Source organism: Dermacentor albipictus, unplaced genomic scaffold (genome assembly GCF_038994185.2).
Source record: "Dermacentor albipictus isolate Rhodes 1998 colony unplaced genomic scaffold, USDA_Dalb.pri_finalv2 scaffold_18, whole genome shotgun sequence".
NCBI lineage: Eukaryota > Metazoa > Arthropoda > Arachnida > Ixodida > Ixodidae > Dermacentor > Dermacentor albipictus.
In genome coordinates, this window is record NW_027225572.1 from 433,474 (window position 1) to 451,884 (window position 18,411).

Genomic DNA, 18,411 nt, shown 5'->3' on the forward strand with positions numbered 1-18,411 from the left:
GACCAGAGGAGGACAAGGGACCTTAATGCAAAGTGGGTACTCCTGTGATGGATATTGTACCGAGATTGCTGGTGGACCTGTGACTTGCTGAAGCGAGCAAGGGCAACTTGACGTGCATGGTCAGCACGAACTTGGTAGGGGGACACACGGAAGAAGGCACCAACGTGTCCATGTGCAACATAGGATTTCGGCCGAATAAGAGAAAGAAAGGCAAATAACCAGCGAGCCTCATGTCTTGACATGTTATACGCGAATTTCACGAAAGGCAATGCAGCGTCCCAATCCTGGAGGTCTGCAGACACATACATTGCAAGCACGTCGGTAATTGTTCGCTTCAGTCGTTCCGTCAAGCTATCAGTCTGTGGATGGTATGCTGTGGTCAGGTTGTGTTGCATCAAGCAAGACTGTAGAATATCTTCAATCACCTTCAAAAGAAACTGCTCCAGTCAGTTCAGAGTTGCCGAGGTGCCCCATGCTGGAAAATGATGTTATGGAGTAAGGAGTCCGCAACGTTGGTGGCACAGCTGGTGGGAAGAGCACGGGTGATCACAAATCGCGTTACATGGTCTGTAGCTACGGCGACCCATTTGTTTCCTGAGACAGACGGAGGAAACAAGCCAAGTAAGTCGAGGCCGGCGCCATGAAACGGCTCGTATGAAACGTCGAGAGGCTGAAGATGGGCACCAGGTGGGAGTAGTGAGTTTTTCTGGCACTGATGAAGGTCACAAGAGGCCGCGTAAGGACGCACCGAACAGGACATGCCTGGCCGGTTGAACCGGTCGCATGCGTGATCGTATGTGCGTGAAACGCCGAGGTACCCCGCTGTTGGCGCATCATGAAGCTGGGCCAGAACGGTTGAGCAGAGGTGTGTCTTGATCAAGAGATCAGGGCCATCAGAAAGCATATTGCGACGGTGTAAAATATCATGGCGCAGCACAAAGAGGTAGAGAGAGGCATCAGAAGCCTGGGAGTTGAGACGCTCAATAATCTTGCGTAGGACCAGGGCACGGCATTGTTCAGCAGCAATGTTAAAGAGTTCAGAGATGGCAAGCACACAAGGACTGTAGTCGCTCGGTGCAGGTTCTGGTGGGTCGATAGGGTACTGGGAAAGGCAGTTGGTGTCCCGATTCAAACGGCCAGACTTGTTGATGACTGTGTATGAATATCTTTGAAGCTGTAATGCCCAGTGTACAAGGTGACCCACAGTATCTTTTAGCAAAGATAGCCAGCAGAGAGCGTGGTGGTCAGTGATGACTGTAGAAGGTCTGCCATACAGATAAGGGCAAAATTTTGCTATGGCCCATACAAGAGAGAGGCACTCTCTCTCTGTAATGGAATAATTTCGCCCAACGGTGGAAAGGAGGCAGCTGGCATACACAATAACACAGTCCTGACCTCGTTGACATTGAGTCAGAACAACGCCGATGCCATGGCCACTGGCGACTGTACATTGTTCCGTGGGAGCAGAATCGTCAGAGTGAGTCAACACAGGTGGCGTAGTTAGTAGTGCCATGAGCTGCGAAAAGGCGGACGCTTGGGCAGAACCTCATGTAAAAGGAACGCTTTTCTCGAGCAGGCATGTGAGAGGCCATGCTTTTTCTGGAAAGTCCTTCACAAAGCAGCCAAAGTAAGTGCAGAGGCCAAAAAATGAGTGGACATCTTGCGAAGAATGGGGTGTTGGAAAGTTGGTGACAGCATGTACAGGCTCGTCCACTCTTAGGGTGAATACGGCTCACCGTGGCCGCGCTCCACGGGGCGCCAGTGCGTCCGGCGCGGCGGCGCAGGCGCACAGGGACCTCGGGGAGGCGCTTCGCGTCGTCTGCTACAGCGCTGGAGCGCGCCGCTCTGGCTCTGCTGTAGACTTCGCTAGACCCAGGTGACTGAGCGACCGAGGCGGCTTTGCGGGAAAGCGCACTTCACTAACTGGAGCATTTTCCAGCTGGTTCGGTCTACAGCTTGTGAACAGCCTGCTTAATGAATATACATTAACAGAAACAAGCTTCTCACCACATAAATCACTTAGCATGTTTTTATAAGTGATGAGGGTAAAAATACAGTCATTTTTTCGCGCTCTTTATTAGGCTGGGGCATAGTGGCGATGCCTGATAGTCGTGCTAGAGACGTCACCCAGCCAGAGGCTGTTCTTAATTTCCCGAGCGATGGAGGTCGGATTTGCTGCAGCCGCCGCAACAATGGTCATGTATTCAGCTTCAGTGGTCACTGTTTTTGCCGGGCTTTATGGGAAGCATCCGCAATTCTTCCATCCTTCTTGTAAGTCTGGACGATTTGATTCACAGTTTTCAGTTGCTTTTTTGTTATCTACGATATAACGCGTTGAGAATAGTTTTGTAGGCACAGATCTACAATGCGTCGTCTTTCTTTTTCCGGTACCCGCGACATGGCTAGTTTCCGAAAGTGGACCGGGGAAATAAAATCCTGCACTGTTTCAGCGTTTTTATCGCCGAAGTGGCACGGCAAACGGCAACCGAACAAAATGCAATTCATCATGCAAGTCGACAGAAATGCGTGTAATGGAAACACCTCTGGTGTCTTTCGATTTGACGAGTCATCCCAGAATCTTTAACTCGTGAGCGGCCAGTCACTCACTTGAGCAGCCGTTGGCTGCACCGCATCACCATATTAAGCTAAAATGGAGTAAAAAAAAACAGCTAAGGACTAAAAGCAAAAAGACCTAAACTAAAAGACTAAAAGCAAAAAAAAAAGTGGGGGGGAGGGGGGGCTCGGCGGTAGATCCGGCTGACGCCCATGGTCAGTTAAATAGTAGATTGGCCCGAACATAGCAATCTGGCTTGGGCTGGGCTTGGCTTTTACAAATGTCAAGCCTGTTGGCTGACCACCGGCATGCTGTCGGCAGACGACACCGGGCCAGCCTCATGACCGCCGGTTTAATTATAGTGGCCGCGTTCGTCCTACACACGGACCGGCCACTTCCCCACGACGACAACAGCATCGCTTGTTCAAGGCAAGGGTTCCTGTGCCATATTCATATTTGGGTTTTACCCACTCAGCCTCGCCATCCCCATAACCCCCCAAAAAATAGAGAAATCAATTCCTCCTTTTCTCCAAATTTATCCGATGCCCACCTATATGGCGTAACGCAGAGGCCATGTGCCGCTTCGGGACGCATACCACACAATTATATGCTAGTGAGAATATGCATATGACCTATTCTGAGGAAGTACTTAAATGAAATACAAGCGAGTAACGACTTAATTACCCGGCAAGACGTAACTTAAGCTAGAAAACAGACTAGATTATAGATTTTCCACTTCAATTACCGATTCAAAACGGACAAAAAGGGCATTCGCATGCGGCATGCATCGACTCCAAGGAGAAAAAAAACAAACAACAACAAAAAAAACGACGGCGCCACATGTTTCACTCCACCTAATTAACGTAATCAAATAACTGCCCGACAATTCCTCTAAATAAGAATGCGACTTCTCACGTCAGGTAGCCGTCAAAGGACCGGCACCGCTTCGGCGATTTTAACCAATCTGTGACAACAAAAATTAAGTTTTTCTTATATGATGTAGAAAGATGAAAAGGGGGAGTAAAATTGCCGCCAAATCAGTTGCTATGCCGGGGAGAGCCCTTTCCTGCATCGCGTAAAATGCTCCATGCACCCCTACCAGCGACAATAACGCGTCAATAAGAAAGTCACGAAGTAGAGGATGTCACTTCTTAGTTGCTGTCAAAGTAATATTATTGCCCTCCTTGATGGTAAAATCGATGGCAAACATGATGATGCATGCTTGACCAATCGCTCTCTAACTTTCTGTGGAATTTATTGTGGGTTTCGGTCGCTTTCTTAGGTCAATTAAGCAAATTCATTCTAGCGTCAAGACATGCGCGAAATGGCGCCCTAGGCTCATCACATGGCTCCAACGAAGAAGAGCGCACTTAATAGGTTTCTCGGTATGCACTACACCAAGTGCTGTGAGGAGGAGGAGGGAAGAGAAAAGTAGAAGGCAGGGAGGTTAACCAGAATAACGTCCGGTTGGCTACCCTACACCGATGGAATGGGAAAGGGGAAACAAAGATCACAGGGAGAAAGAGGAGGGAAGGAAAGAAGGAAATTGCAGCTGTGAGAGTAAAATGTGAGTAAATGTGAGTAAAGTGCTGTGAGAGTAAAATAAAGTGGCCCCAGCCCAATAAAGAGCGCGAAGAAATGACTGTATTTTTACCCTCATCACTTATTAAAAACATGCTAAGTGATTTATGTGGTGATAAGCTTGTTTCTGTTAATGTATATTGATTAAGCAGGCTGTTCACAAGCTGTAGACCGAAGCAGATAGAAAATGCTCCAGTTAGTGAAGTGCGCCTTCCCGCAACGCCACCTCGGTCGCTCAGTCACCTGGGTCTATCGAAGTCTACTTTGCAGCAAAGCCGGAGCGGCGCGCTCCAGCGCTGTAGCAGACGACGCGAAGCGCCTCCCCGAGGCCCGTGTGCGCCTGCGCCGCTTCGCTTCTATGCGCCGCCGCGTCGGACGCACTGGCGCCCCGTGGAGTGCGGCCGCGGTGAGCCGTGTTCACCCTAAGAGTGGACGAGCCTGTACTTACAGTACTGTACAAGCCTGTACAGACACCCGTCGTGGTTGCTCAGTGGCTATGGTGTTAGGCTGCTGAGCACGAGGTCGCGGGATCGGATCCCGGCCACGGCGGCCGCATTTCGATGGGGGCGAAATGTGAAAATACCCGTGTACTTAGATTTAGGTGCACGTTAAAGAACCCCAGGTGGTCGAAATTTCCGGAGTCCCCCACTACGGCGTGCCTCATAATCAGAAAGTGGTTTTGGCACGTAAAACCCCATAATTTATATTATTTTTTTAAGCCTGTACAGACGACGAGCCTGTACTGTACGGATGAGCCTTTACTACTGTACTGTACTGCACAAGATGGCCATGTGCAGTTATCTCAACGCGGCCGAAACGGCATTTGGAGGAGTTCAGTTGAAGCTGGGCATTGTGAAATAGTTGCAAAATAGCCGATAGTTGTTGGAGATGACTGGGGAACATAGGCGAAAAAATGACGTCGTCGTCAAGGTAACATAAGCAAGTAGACAACTTGAACCTGCAGAGGGAGTCCATCATTCTTTCAAGTGTTGCTGGGGCATTACACATCCCAAAAGGCATGACATTAAACTGGTAGAGCTCATCCGGTGTAATGAAGGTGGTCTTTTCGAAATCCTGCTCGTCAACGGCAATTTGCCAATAGCTGGACCGAAGATCTAGGGAAGAAAAGTACCTCGCGCCATGGAGAGAATCGAGTGCGTCGTCTATTCGCGGTAAAGGGTAGATGTCCTTTTTTGTAATCTTGTTCAGGTGCCAATAGTCGATACAGAACTGCCAGATGTCTTTTTTTCTGACAAGTACCACAGGGGACACCCAAGGACTCGGCAGATGGTTCAGTGATATTCTTAGTCTGCATTTTCTCAATGTTTGTTTGAATGACACAGCGTTCGGAAGTAGACATTCAATAAGGCGCCTACGGATGGGCCTGGCATCCCCAGTATCGATGTGATGGGTTACGAGCGACATCTGGCCAAGATGCGGGGAAGGAAAATAAAAAACACCGCCGTAAGATGCTACTAAGCGGCGGAGATCTTTGGACTGAGAAGAGGAGAGTTCAGGGGCAACCACACTGTCAAAAGGGTTGTCAAGCGTAGTACTTGTGTCCGGGCTTCCAGGTGACGACTGTGGAGCATCCATTGTCAGGGCCAGAGGGTCATGTACGCTTAAAAGTGAGATGCGGCCCAGCGTGATGCCTTCGGGAAGAAATTGTGGTGCACATTCAAAATTAAGAATAGGTATACATGCCCGGTTCTTCGTAACAGTCACAACACAGTGAGGGTGCGTAACACACCGCGTCAAAAGAGCATCTAGAGAAGGCAAAATCACATATTCACCATCACAGACAGGAGGCTCTGAGGTCAACGTGACATACTGTATTTGTTTTTTGCCGCAATTGAACACTCACAAAAGAAAAACACATAAAGACAACACGGGCGGCTGCCCGTGTTGTCTTTATGCGTCTTCCTTTTGTGAGCGTTCAATTGCGGCAAAAAACATGTCTTTTAGCAAGCACCAACTAGGCGAACAAGCAGTTCTGTTGTATTTATTTGAATACAGGCTGATAGTTTTTTTTCAGATAATCATGTACAAAACTGTAGGGTCGGCTTAAATTTGAGAATTTTAAAAAACTCGCATGTAGGTAGCTTCAAATTATAAATATGGTCCATAGCTAGTGCCATCTAGAAAAGTCGGTATCGAAGCTGCTACTAGCCGGCCCAGTAGCCAACTGAAGTACATGAGCGATGTCGTCGCTTTGACCTGTGTCGTATCAGAGCTGGTTCTATGGGATTAGCATGCAGTGTGGCATTATTTTAATGGCACACTATAGTGGCGCTTTCAAACTAAAAGTTGTGCTAGCCGCTGAGGCATAGTAAGCCAGGCGGGACTTCAGCATCGATGAGAAAAACGTCCGTTGCTGGAAGGGGCAAAGCGACTTTTGCTTTTGCGTGTGCCGCAACGAGGGGATGACAGTGATGAGGAAGATAAGTGCGCAATAATGGAGAGGAGCTGTTCACTGAAATCACGACGCACGACCAGCTACCACGACGTACGTCGTGGTAGCTGGTCGCAGATGAACAAACTCGACAACACACAAATGCGGTGGCAACTTGAGGACGGATACTGGAGGGAGTTCCAGCTCTGGAAGGCCAGATGACCAGTCAATGAGGGCAGAATGGATGCTCAGGAAGTCATGGCCAAGGATGACGTCATGGGGACATGGGTCATGGGGACATGGGTACCCGCCGTGGTTGCTCAGTGGCTATGGTGTTGGGCTGCTGAGCACGAGGTCGCGGGATCGAATCCCGGCCACGGCGGCCGCATTTCGATGGGGGCGAAATGCGAAAACACCCGTGTGCTTAGATTTAGGTGCACGTTAAAGAACCCCAGGTGGTCAAAATCTCCGGAGTCCTCCACTACGGCGTGCCTCATAATCAGAAAGTGGTTTTGGCACGTAAAACCCCAAATATTATTATTATTATTATGGGGACATTGGTGTAAACGACGAGTAGAACTGAGGTCCGGTGGCCAGCTTACACATGCAGGACGCATGCCAATGATGCAAGGAATACCGCCACCGGCAACGCGAACGACAGGCAATGTGGCAGGCATAAGAACCTTGTAGAGACGACGAGAAAGGCTAGCACTCATGACAGATAGTTGTGTTCCAGTGTCTATTAACGCCGACATAGGCACGCCGTCGACTTCTACATCCAAAAGGTTTTGTTGGGCAGTCAGGGTCAACAGAGGATTTCCGGGTTGGTTGGCCAATGCAGCATCACCTCTGGGAGCTGCGCTGGTCAGTTTTTCCGAAGGTGCACGACAAGGGTATATTGACAGTGAGCGACGGGGCAGCGGAAAGTGAGAACGCCAGTTCTGCAGGGATGGTGAGTGGTCGTAGCGTGGAGTCGGGGCAGGAACATAAGGGTGCGGTGGTCATTGCAAGCACAAAACGAAGAGGTGTACTCAGGACAAGGTGACAACAGCCGGTGATAGCGACAATAGTGGGAAATATGGCATATTCCATTACAGTTGAAGCACATTGGCTTATCGTCATGTGTAACAATATTCTGGCCTGGGCATTTCTGATATTTCCAAGTATTTTTATGTCTCTTAGCTTTGGTTCACATTTGCAAGATGTGCAGTGTGCTGGCAAATGAAAATATATAGAAGTAGCAGAAATGTCATTTCTAGAGACTTGTTAGATGCCTGCATTATCAAGTAAACTGGAAACAGGTGCATCAATGATAACTCTGTGTGGCTGTACGACAAGAAAATGGTGTTCATGTGTAATGTGATGTGGAGGTAGGTGCCCTACCTGGCTTTTATGCTTTGTTGTTTTTCATTGTTATGATGTCGTGTATATATTGGTGCTCACCAAGCAACAATAAAATTGAATTAGTAGTTGTGCTCTGTTGTGTTCATCTTTTTCCCTGTGTAGTGTCCATATTGCACACATGTTTACCTTTAATGTAACTCTACTGTACCACTGAACTGGCTGACATTACTGCCCCAAGTGTAGCCTTGGAGTATAAACCTCGCCATAAAATGGTGATTGTCTGACCAACTAGCTGTAGCTGTTGCGACGTGCTCGCACTCACTATATGGAATTATTTCAGGTGCGAGACCTTACACGGGATACAGTCGAGCGGAACCTGGAATTTGTTGGATTTCTAGTGGTTTCATGCCCTCTCAAAAGCGACTCCCTCGCTGTCATCAAGGAGATCCAGGCTTCCAGCCATCATGTGAGCTGCTCACCTGTTCTTAGTGAGACTAGAAATGTTTTCTTAAGGCTGTTTCACATGTTGCAATTTTCAGTCAGCGACACAGCGAATTCCATCGCTCAGCGACCGCCGCGACATCATGGGCTCTCCGCGACTTGATTCCAACAAGTTGGTCGTGCCGTTGCTGAGTCGCAGCGATCGGCACGCTGGTTGGTACGCCAGTTTTAGCTGTGTTTTAATAGGGCGTACCAACCAGCATTTGTGGCTTAGGAGCTTCATAAACATTTTTCTTTTCTTCCGCTTACACAGTTCGTTTAAAAGGAGAAGCTGCATGCTATCCAGGTTAGAAGCAACATCCAGGAGAGGTATGTTGCTTCAACATAAGGCACATACCCACTTGATCACCATCGGCATCAACTGCTTCATCGCTACAAATTGCGCCAGCTGCTTATACATGCACACTCAATAGTAGCTTGTTCTTCTGCAAAAGCAAATACTCGTCCAGGAAAAAAAGTTTTGGCTCCCGTAGTAACAACGAAACTAGAGTGCACTAAACAGAACCACCCAACCGACGCTGCACAAGCTGCACGCTCATACTTGCGGTGTTGTGCAGCGTCTCACTCACCGTATTTGCAAGCTGTCGTGTAGCCTCAACACTTTTAAATGTTAAAAAAATTGTGTACCTATTTTGTTATAGAAGAATAATAGAAAAATTCGAATATTTGACTAGTTTTTATGTTGTTTTTATTTAATGATGCAGGCATGGATACTTCGTGAGCAGGAGGCAACCTTACGTATCGCTGCAATGGAAATCGTGTTGCCGCAAACACATGCGAAAGCTGTCAGCTGTGTTTTTTTACCCCAATCACGCAGATGTCTGCTAGCGTCATTACCAGCTACAAGTATATGTTATGCTCAGGGTTCGCACAGCCCCTTGAAACCCTTGAATATCCTTGATATTGACAGTATAAGTTCAAGGGCCCTTGAAACTACTTGAATACCCGTGAGCTCCTTGTAATCCTTGAAAATCCCGAGGGATTTGTTCCGATAGAGAAAATTAACGACGTACCTCTGCAAGTCACGCTGAATTAAAAGGCCCTTTCGCTTACGAATGCCCATGAAAACAAGCTGTGTTGACTAAAGGGCAACATCAAGAAGTTTCGGTTTTAAATCCCGCAGCCCCTACATCGTCTAGCAACTAATATGCATCGGAAATCGAATCCAATCCAATGCGAGCCATATCGCTCGGTCGGTTACAGTGCCTAATATATACTCTAGTGCGCCGTCCACCGAGCGTCTGCAACGTGCGACGTTGGCACGGGCAGCGATGCCTGCCGCCGCGGGCCACCAGACGGCGATGCCTGTTGGCACCATACTAAACCGTGGGGAGTTCGAATGGCGTTCGTTTGCGATGCGTTGATTGCAATGCTTAGTTCAGTTCGCGCCTTGCTGCCGCTTTCGTTGCAGTCTTTTCTTGTTGTGAGTGGGTGTTTTGCGTCTATGTGTGCGCTCGTCTGTCAAAAGAAACTTTAAACAGGTCGCGAAACTGCGATTTCCCAGACAGACGTGGAAAGAAACGGCGCCTCTCATTACCCAGCGCGTCCGCAGACCCCGAATGTATCGCGGATTGAGACAAGAACATAACAGAGGCAGATCGCCGGGCAAATGGGGAGGCTCGCGTCGTGTCTCGCTGAAGTCCGCCCATGCCTCAGCATGGTCCGGCACACTCTCGTAGTACAGCGCACCAAGCGGCCGGCGGCGGCAGGCGTCACTCTCGGTGCTACCGCGACACCCGCGCTCGGCGCACTAGTGAGTGCTCTTTTAGGCACTATAGTTGGATCGTCTGTCGGCCTCGTGCGCGCCATTTCAGCAAAGTTCGCGTTTGCGTTGTGTGTTTGCTTTGACAAGATGCCGGGCGGGAAGTGCAAGTTTCAGTCTGCGTGGCTGCAACATACGGACTATCGTCACTGGGTGAGACTGGAACCAAGCGATCCTTATCGAGCAAAGTGCGCAATATGTCAGAAGACGGTCGACATTGCAACGATGGGGGAATCTGCCTTGAAGAGCCACCAGAAAGGCGCGAAGCACCGATCCAAAACTGCAGCAGGTGAGGGCTGCTCATCCGTCGTCGCAAGTTTGGTGCAAGCGGGAAATCTGACGTCCGCGGCTCCTTGTAAGCGTGAAACCACGGCAACTTCCTCTTGGGCTGCGACACTTGACGAAGACTGCAAAAAGCATGATTCCGTGATCGAAGCCGAGATTTTGTGGACGATGAAAGTTGTGTCGTCACACTACTCCTACAGCTCCAGTGGATCCATTTCCCAGCTATTCCAAAAGATGTTTCCGGATAGCGAGGTCGCGAGAAGCTTCACTTGCTCTGAGAAAAAATGCGCGTATGTCGCGTGCCACGGTCTACGCCCATTTTTCACTTTGCAGGTACAACAAATGATGGAGAAGTCTGACAATTTTGTTGTGCTTTTTGACGAAACCTTGAATGAATACCTGCAAAGAAAACAACTTGATGTTCACGTCAGATTGTGGAACAACTGTGAGGTGGCAACCAGATACCTGACTTCGACATTCATGGGTCACAGCACAGCGGACGACCTTATGCAGAAGTTGACGGAAACACTCGCGTCTTTTCCCCTGAGCAAGATTGTGCAGCTCTCGATGGACGGCCCGAATGTCAACTGGAGTCTTTTTCAACAAGTTGCAGCAGCACATGAAGAATGACTTTCAAGTTCAGTGCTTGGATATTGGTTCATGTGGCTTGCACACAGTGCATAATGCTTACAAAGCAGGAATGCATGCGACGAGCTGGCCAGTTGACACCTTTCTTTCGAGCTTATTCTCACTCTTCCATGATGCACCGGCCCGCCGTGAAGATTTTGTTGAAGAAACAAGGAGCAAGCTGTTTCCACTTCCTTTCGTACCCCACCGTTGGGTCGAGAACGTGCCAGTACTGGAGAGAGCCCTGGCTATGTGGGAGCATTTGAGGCACTACACCGAAGCAGTGAGCGAGCATAGGCTACCCTTGCCGAAATGTAGAGCGTATGAGAACGTCAGTGATTTCCTAAAGGACCAGCTTGCACTTGCGAAACTGAACTTTTCCCTAAACATTGCAATGGTTGTGCAGCCTTTCTTGACTGTTTTTCAGAGTGATTCTCCAAAGACATTTTTTTTAGCGAAAGAGCTCGAAACTGTCTTGAGGAGGCTCCTTGCAAAGTTCATGAAGCGCTCGGTGTTGACAGAAGCCACGAGCATCACGAAACTGCTGCGAATTGATGTTCATGACACTGCCAATTACACGTCACTTGAGAAGGTGGACGTTGGACGAGTGGCTGAGAAGATCTTAAAGAGCGGAAAAGCGAGTACCAAGTGTGTTTTTGAATTTAGGGGTGAGTGTCGGAAGTTCATTGTGAACATGATCCTGAAAATCATGGAGAGAAGTCCTATTAGGTACCCTCTGGTTCGAGGGTTGTCATGTTTCGACCCCAGGGAGATGTCAAAGACAGAAATGTGCCTTGGGAAGCTGAAAGTTGTTCTTAACTGTTTAATTGACAGCAAGCTTCTTTCTGAGCACAAGAGCGATATTGTGTGTGCACAGTACATTCAGTTCTGCCAAGAAAAACGGTATGAACTGCAAAACTATGAAAGAGACCAGGAACGCCTTGACGTTCTCTTCGTGCGCCTTTTGAAGCATGACCCGGCGTTCTCGATGTTGTGGGAAGTACTGAAGGTCCTTCTCTTGCTTAGCCATGGGCAGGCGTCAGTAGAAAGAGGTTTCAGTGTAAACAAGCAGATCGCGGTCGAAAATATGGCAGAGCTCTCGTATATCTCACAACGAGTCATCTGCGAGGCCGTGAAAACCCACGGTGGGCTGCTTAATGTTCCGCTGTCGAAAGAACTGAAGTCATCAGTGCGCCAAGCCAGGCATAGGTATGCGTTATACATGGACGAACAGAAGCAAGCTGTAGTACAGCAGGTAACCTTGAAGAGAAAAGAACTCGAGCTAGAGCTACAGAGCATGCAAGAGAAGAAGACAAAGCTCCAAAAAACTCTTAAGTGCTTGCAGGAGTCAGCGGATCGCTTTTCAGAAGACGCCGAAGCAAAAAATGACCTGACTTGTCTTGTCAAGGCCAACAGTTTCCGTCGAACAGCCAAAAAAAAAGAAGCGGAGATAACAGCTCTTGAAAGAGAAATTAATGCGAAAATAGGGCTCCTTTCCTAAGTCATGTGAGGAAATAAAATGCTAACACTCCTTGAATTCTGCCTTTTTGCATCCTTGAAATCCTTGAAATGTCCTTGAATTTTCAGTCAAATATTGTGTACGAACCCTGGTTATGCTGCACAAAATGAAATACCCTTTAACATCACCATAGAAATACATGTTGCGTCATTTTAACAAAGAAAAGCTTTCCAACCAGTAGATGTAACAAGCCATTTTTCCTTAAGCAAATAAGCCTTTTCACAGCATGCCTTCACTTGAATGCGGTGTTGGATGCATCCATCTGCAGCATTTAAAGGTCCTGTGTATTCTGTTATCTGGCAAAGTGCCAATCCATCTTGGTGATGTATGTGGCATGTCATTCGAACCATTGCCAATGTCAGGGTTCCTTACTGTGCGCACAAGCCATGGGTGTGCTGGCTGTCGGCCCATTGCCTGAAGATGCCTCTATGAGTGAATGATGAGACACGTGAATCATTGTAGTGTATACCCGGCAACAAAATATTGCGGCGCACGAGATCTGAGAAAAGGCTGAATATCTGCGCAACCTTAAACACAGCCTGGTACTATTTGCATTTCGGGCCTTGACTAGAATATGCTAAAAAGATTGTTGTATGCAGTTTTATTGGCTACTGCTACAGACTTCTCGGAAATTGAACGTTTTTGGATATCTTGTGGGCCGTAAACTTTTGTTGCTGGTTGCACACAGTGTTGCGTTAAAGGTCTCCAGTAATTGACATTTGTGCATTTGCATGTGTAGTGATTCAATGCACAATACACCACAAGCCAATTGACTGCAGTACTAAATGAATGTGCATAAAACTTTTTTTTTTTTTTACCTTCGCAGGGTTTTCCTCAGAAATTTGTAAGTGGACATTTTGTGATCGAGTAAAAGTATGCTTTTCTTTAAAGGAGTCATAAAAGGACTCCTTTAAGGACTCCTTTTTTAAAGGAGTCCTTGGAGAAGTATGGGAGAGGCCTTTGCCCTGCAGTGGGTGTAACCAGGCTGATGATGATGATGATGATGATTAACCACTTTTTGTCGAAGTCGAGAAATACATTCGATGTTAAAACAGACTATTTGAGGAATACTTTGCCACAAAAAGTACTTCAATGCATTCAGCAGAAGTGCAATTCACACTATGCCAGAGTTGATGTGTATTGGCCAGTTCTTGGTACGTGCTGAGTGTTCAGGATGTTGCGGTGAACAGCACTGAAGATGGTTTCGTTGAATGGTGTGCAACGGTTGCAGTGGCATTGGTAGTGTTGTTTGTGGTGTCGGGTTCCACAGACTGAGAGAGATGTACCAGGCAGCACTGGCAGAATAGATTTGGCAGTGAGGTGCAGCCCAAGTGATGCCATAGTGCGAAATCATGACCTGCCGCAGCAGTGGTGCAGCCGGGAATTTGTTCTGGGGGGGGGGGGGGGGGCGTTATCTGCCAACATCTACTACTCTTCCCCCTCCTTCACCCCCCCTCTCTCTCTCTATATATATATATATATATATATATATATATACACATATATACACACACACACACACACACACACACACACACACACACACACGAGAAGACAGGGGGTTAACCGAGGGGCCCGATTTTTTATTAGTCATATCATAGGAAGCCAACAAACACTGACACCAAGAACAACATAGGGGAAATTACTTGTGCTTAAGAAATGAAATAAAGAAATCATAAATTAATGGTAATTAAAGTTGATGAAAAAACAACTTGTTGCAAGTGGGAACCGAACCCACAACCTTTGCATTTCGGGCCCCTCGGTTAACCCCCTTTCTTCTCGTTTATTACGCAACGAGGGTCTCGAATCCGGCAACATTGATGCCTTCAGGTAGCATATGTGGGTTTATTGACCAGTTGCCTTCACCTAAAAAAATCACGTTATCGTGACGCCTGCAGCAAAAAGGACGTTCCACGTCCGCTGCCAAGGTCTGTGAGTGGTGGCGCTGGCTAACACTCCCAGGGTTCTACTAGGACACATAAATACCCAAGAAAGTGGATGGGAAAACAGCGCCGCGGTAGCTCAATTGGTAGAGCATCGCACGCGAAATGCGAAGGCTGTGGGTTCGGTTCCCACCTGTGGCAAGTTGTTTTTTCATCCACTTTAATTTCCATTAATTCTTCGTTTCTTTATTTCATTTATTAAACACAAGTAATTTCCCCTATGTTGTCCTTGGTGTCAATGTTTGTTGGCTTCTTATGACATTACTAATAAAATCGGGACCCTCGGTTAACCCCCTTTCTTCTCGTTTATTTATATATATATATAATAAGCCTCTAACCCTACAGCTAGAATAGAATTGGCAGAACTTTCGAAGTTAATCAACAAGCGTAAGACAGCTGACATGAGGAAGTATAATATGGATAGAATTGAACATGCTCTCAGGAACGGAGGAAGCCTAAAAACAGTGAAGAAGAAACTAGGAATTGGCAAGAATCGGATGTATGCGTTAAGAGACAAAGCCGGCAATATCATTACTAATATGGATGACATAGTTCAAGTGGCTGAGGAATTCTATAGAGATTTATACAGTACCAGTGGCACCCACAACGATAATGAAAGAGAAAATAGTCTAGAAGAATTCGAAATCCCACAGGTAACGCCGGAAGAAGTAAAGAAAGCCTTGGGAGATATGCAAAGGGGGAAGGCAGCTGGGGAGGATCAGGTAACAGCAGATTTGTTGAAGGATGGTGGACAGATTGTTCTAGAGAAACTGGCCACCCTGTATACGCAATGCCCCATGACCTCGAGCGTACCGGAATCTTGGAAGAACGCTAACATAATCCTAATCCATAAGAAAGGGGATGCCAAAGACTTGAAAAATTATAGACCGATCAGCTTACTGTCCGTTGCCTACAAAGTATTTACTAAGGTAATCGCAAATAGAATCAGAAACACCTTAGACTTCTGTCAACCAAAGGACCAGGCAGGATTCCGTAAAGGCTACTCAACCATAGACCATATTCACACTATCAGTCAGGTGATAGAGAAATGTGCGGAATATAACCAACCCTTATATATAGCTTTCATTGATTACGAGAAAGCGTTTGATTCTGTCGAAACCTCAGCAGTTATGGAGGCATTGCGGAATCAGGGTGTAGACGAGCCGTATGTAAAAATACTGAAGGATATCTATAGCGGCTCCACAGCCACCGTAGACCTCCATAAGGAAAGCAGCAAAATCCCAATAAAGAAAGGCGTCAGGCAGGGAGATACGATCACTCCAATGCTATTCACAGCCTGTTTACAGGAGGTATTCAGAAACCTCGATTGGGAAGAATTGGGGATAAAAGTTAATGGAGAATACCTTAGTAACTTGCGATTCGCTGATGATATTGCCTTGCTTAGTAACTCAGGAGACCAATTGCAATGCATGCTCACTGACCTGGAGAGGCAAAGCAGAAGAGTGGGTCTAAAAATTAACCTGCAGAAAACTAAAGTAATGTTTAACAGTCTCGGAAGAGAACAGCAATTTACAATAGGTAGCGAGGCACTGGAAGTGGTAAGGGAATACATCTACTTAGGGCAGGTAGTGACGGTGGATCCGGATCATGAGACAGAAATAATCAGAAGGATAAGAATGGGCTGGGGTGCGTTTGGCAGGCATTCTCAGATCATGAACAGCAGGTTGCCATTATCCCTCAAGAGAAAAGTGTATAAAAGCTGTGTCTTACCAGTACTCACCTATGGGGCAGAAACCTGGAGGCTTACGAAAAGGGTTCTACTCAAATTAAGGACGACGCAATGAGCTATGGAAAGAAGAATGATAGGTGTAACGTTAACGGATAAGAAAAGAGCAGATTGGGTGAGGGAACAAACGCGAGTTAATGACATCTTAGTGGAAATCAAGAAAAAGAAATGGGCATGGGCAGGACATGTAATCAGGAGGGAAGATAACCGATGGTCATTAAGGGTTACAGACTGGATTCCAAGGGAAGGGAAGCGTAGCAGGGGGCGGCAGAAAGTTAGGTGGGCGGATGAGATTAAGAAGTTTGCAGGGACGGCATGGCCACAATTAGTACATGACCGGGGTAGTTGGAGAAGTATGGGAGAGGCCTTTGCCCTGCAGTGGGCGTAACCAGGCTGATGATGGTGATGATGAGATATATTGTAGATGTGCATTGCTAAGGGCTCTGCCTTTTTTTTCCGTTTTTTTTTCGTTTTTCCTGTTTTGTTATCACTTTTAACACTGTACAGGAGCAGAGGTGTCGTATGTATTTCTTCTTGTACCCCCCCCCCCTGTATTGGCTTGGTGCAGTGGGTTCCTTAATAAATAAATAAATAAAATAAACACACACGCACGCGCGCACACACAGACACACACACACACACACACACACACACACACACAGTCGAACCCACTTATAACAATATTCAAGTGCCATGAAAATTCCATTGTTATAACCGATAATTGTTATAACCGGGCTACGTGAAAGAATCAAAATAGGGGGATGGCAGAGCTGATATGAGAAAACTATGTAGGCAGGGAGGCCAGTGCCCCTCCCCACCACCTTCCTCCGCCTGGCTGCTGATTGTGTCCACTTGTTTTACTGCTTCCTGGGCACTCCGAGCGCACGTAACAAGCCGTGGCTGTCGGCGTTAAAGAATGGCGCTGCCACTGTCGCAAAGGGTGTCATGGGTGGCAAGTGATATGCGAGCACCACCGAGGCATCAGTTTGGTGGCGCCGAAAGGGGCTTTTTAAAAATTGTGAGAAGGCTGCCGCGGCAGCTGTCGGCTTGAAAAATTAAGAAGAAACGCCGAGGAAAGATCGCCACCGTATCATCTCCGCCGTCGTCGCCGTTGCTATCTGATGCAAGCATGTTTGCGCTAATTGTCTCATCGGTTAGAAGCACAGTTTCCAAATCTATAGCCGTGCACTTTCTTTTCACTGGCAACGGCATGCATTGCCGATGATCAGTGGGTGGATCAGCCATCGTCCGTTTTGGCGGCGATGCAAGTGAAGTTGAGAAACCGTGTGGCCAGGAACGACTTCGACACAACCAACAAAAATGAACGCGAGTGATTAAGCTGTTCGCAGAACTGCACTGAATGAGGATCCAGCGAGCAACATGCAAGCAATCTGCATGCAGCGCAGTTCGCGCGGTCCATTTGTGTTTCGGAGGGTGGGGCAGTGTAGAGCTATCGGCGCAGCCCATTCGTGTTCGGAGGGTTGGAAGGGCGACGGTAGAAAGCTGCGCGGAGATGGCTGGAAAATGAGCGCCGGGCAGTTGTTGGAGCAGCGGCCCATTGAGCAGCGGCTCAAATTTCTTGTTTTCTTTTTTTCTTTTCAAGGATATGGCATTTCACTACCTTTCGACTCTGACACCCAGCAGCCAGACTTCATGGTTATAACCGATAATGCGGCGCCTGGGCATTGTAGTAAATGGGTTATTTCACCATAAAAAACATACAAAAGTCGATGGTACAGCAGCTTCTCATTGTTATAACTGATATATTGTTTAAACCGGTATCGTTATAAGCGGCTTCGACTGTAAATTGTAAGGGATGAGATAGGCACAACACTTGCTCCTTGGGCAAGCTGTTCTATTTATGCCTTCTCTTCTCTTTCTTCATGCTGCAAGTTTCTGGTGCGCTTGCCATCATGCCACTTAATATTGATGCAACTTGTCTAGGGAGTGCGGTCGTCGTTGGTGAGCCGTCCAGTGCGCAATCAGCTTCTCTGGCGGGCAGCACTGACTGTTGCACGCTGGTCACATGTCTTACTGACGATTGTCCCAAGATATTCACGTATGGTAGGAGATGCTGTACAGTGAAGAGCTGCTCTATTCAGCTGTTGCGTGCGTCTTTTCAGTGTTGCCGCTGACTGACCGAAGTCTCGCCAGTG

The 18,411-nt window shown here is 47.5% G+C and overlaps 1 protein-coding gene and 1 pseudogene across 3 annotated transcripts in view; both read left to right on the forward strand.

The window, feature by feature from the left end:
• Positions 1-18,411, forward strand: part of LOC135900796 (endoplasmic reticulum transmembrane helix translocase) — a 602,974-nt gene that overhangs the window by 286,704 nt on the left and 297,859 nt on the right. For all 3 annotated transcript variants that reach the window (XM_065430378.1, XM_065430377.1, XM_065430379.1), the window contains one exon: positions 8,212-8,337. In XM_065430378.1, the coding sequence (XP_065286450.1) occupies positions 8,212-8,337 (126 nt within the window). The remainder of the gene's footprint in view (positions 1-8,211; positions 8,338-18,411) is intronic.
• Positions 10,030-12,601, forward strand: LOC139052087 (uncharacterized; annotated as a pseudogene).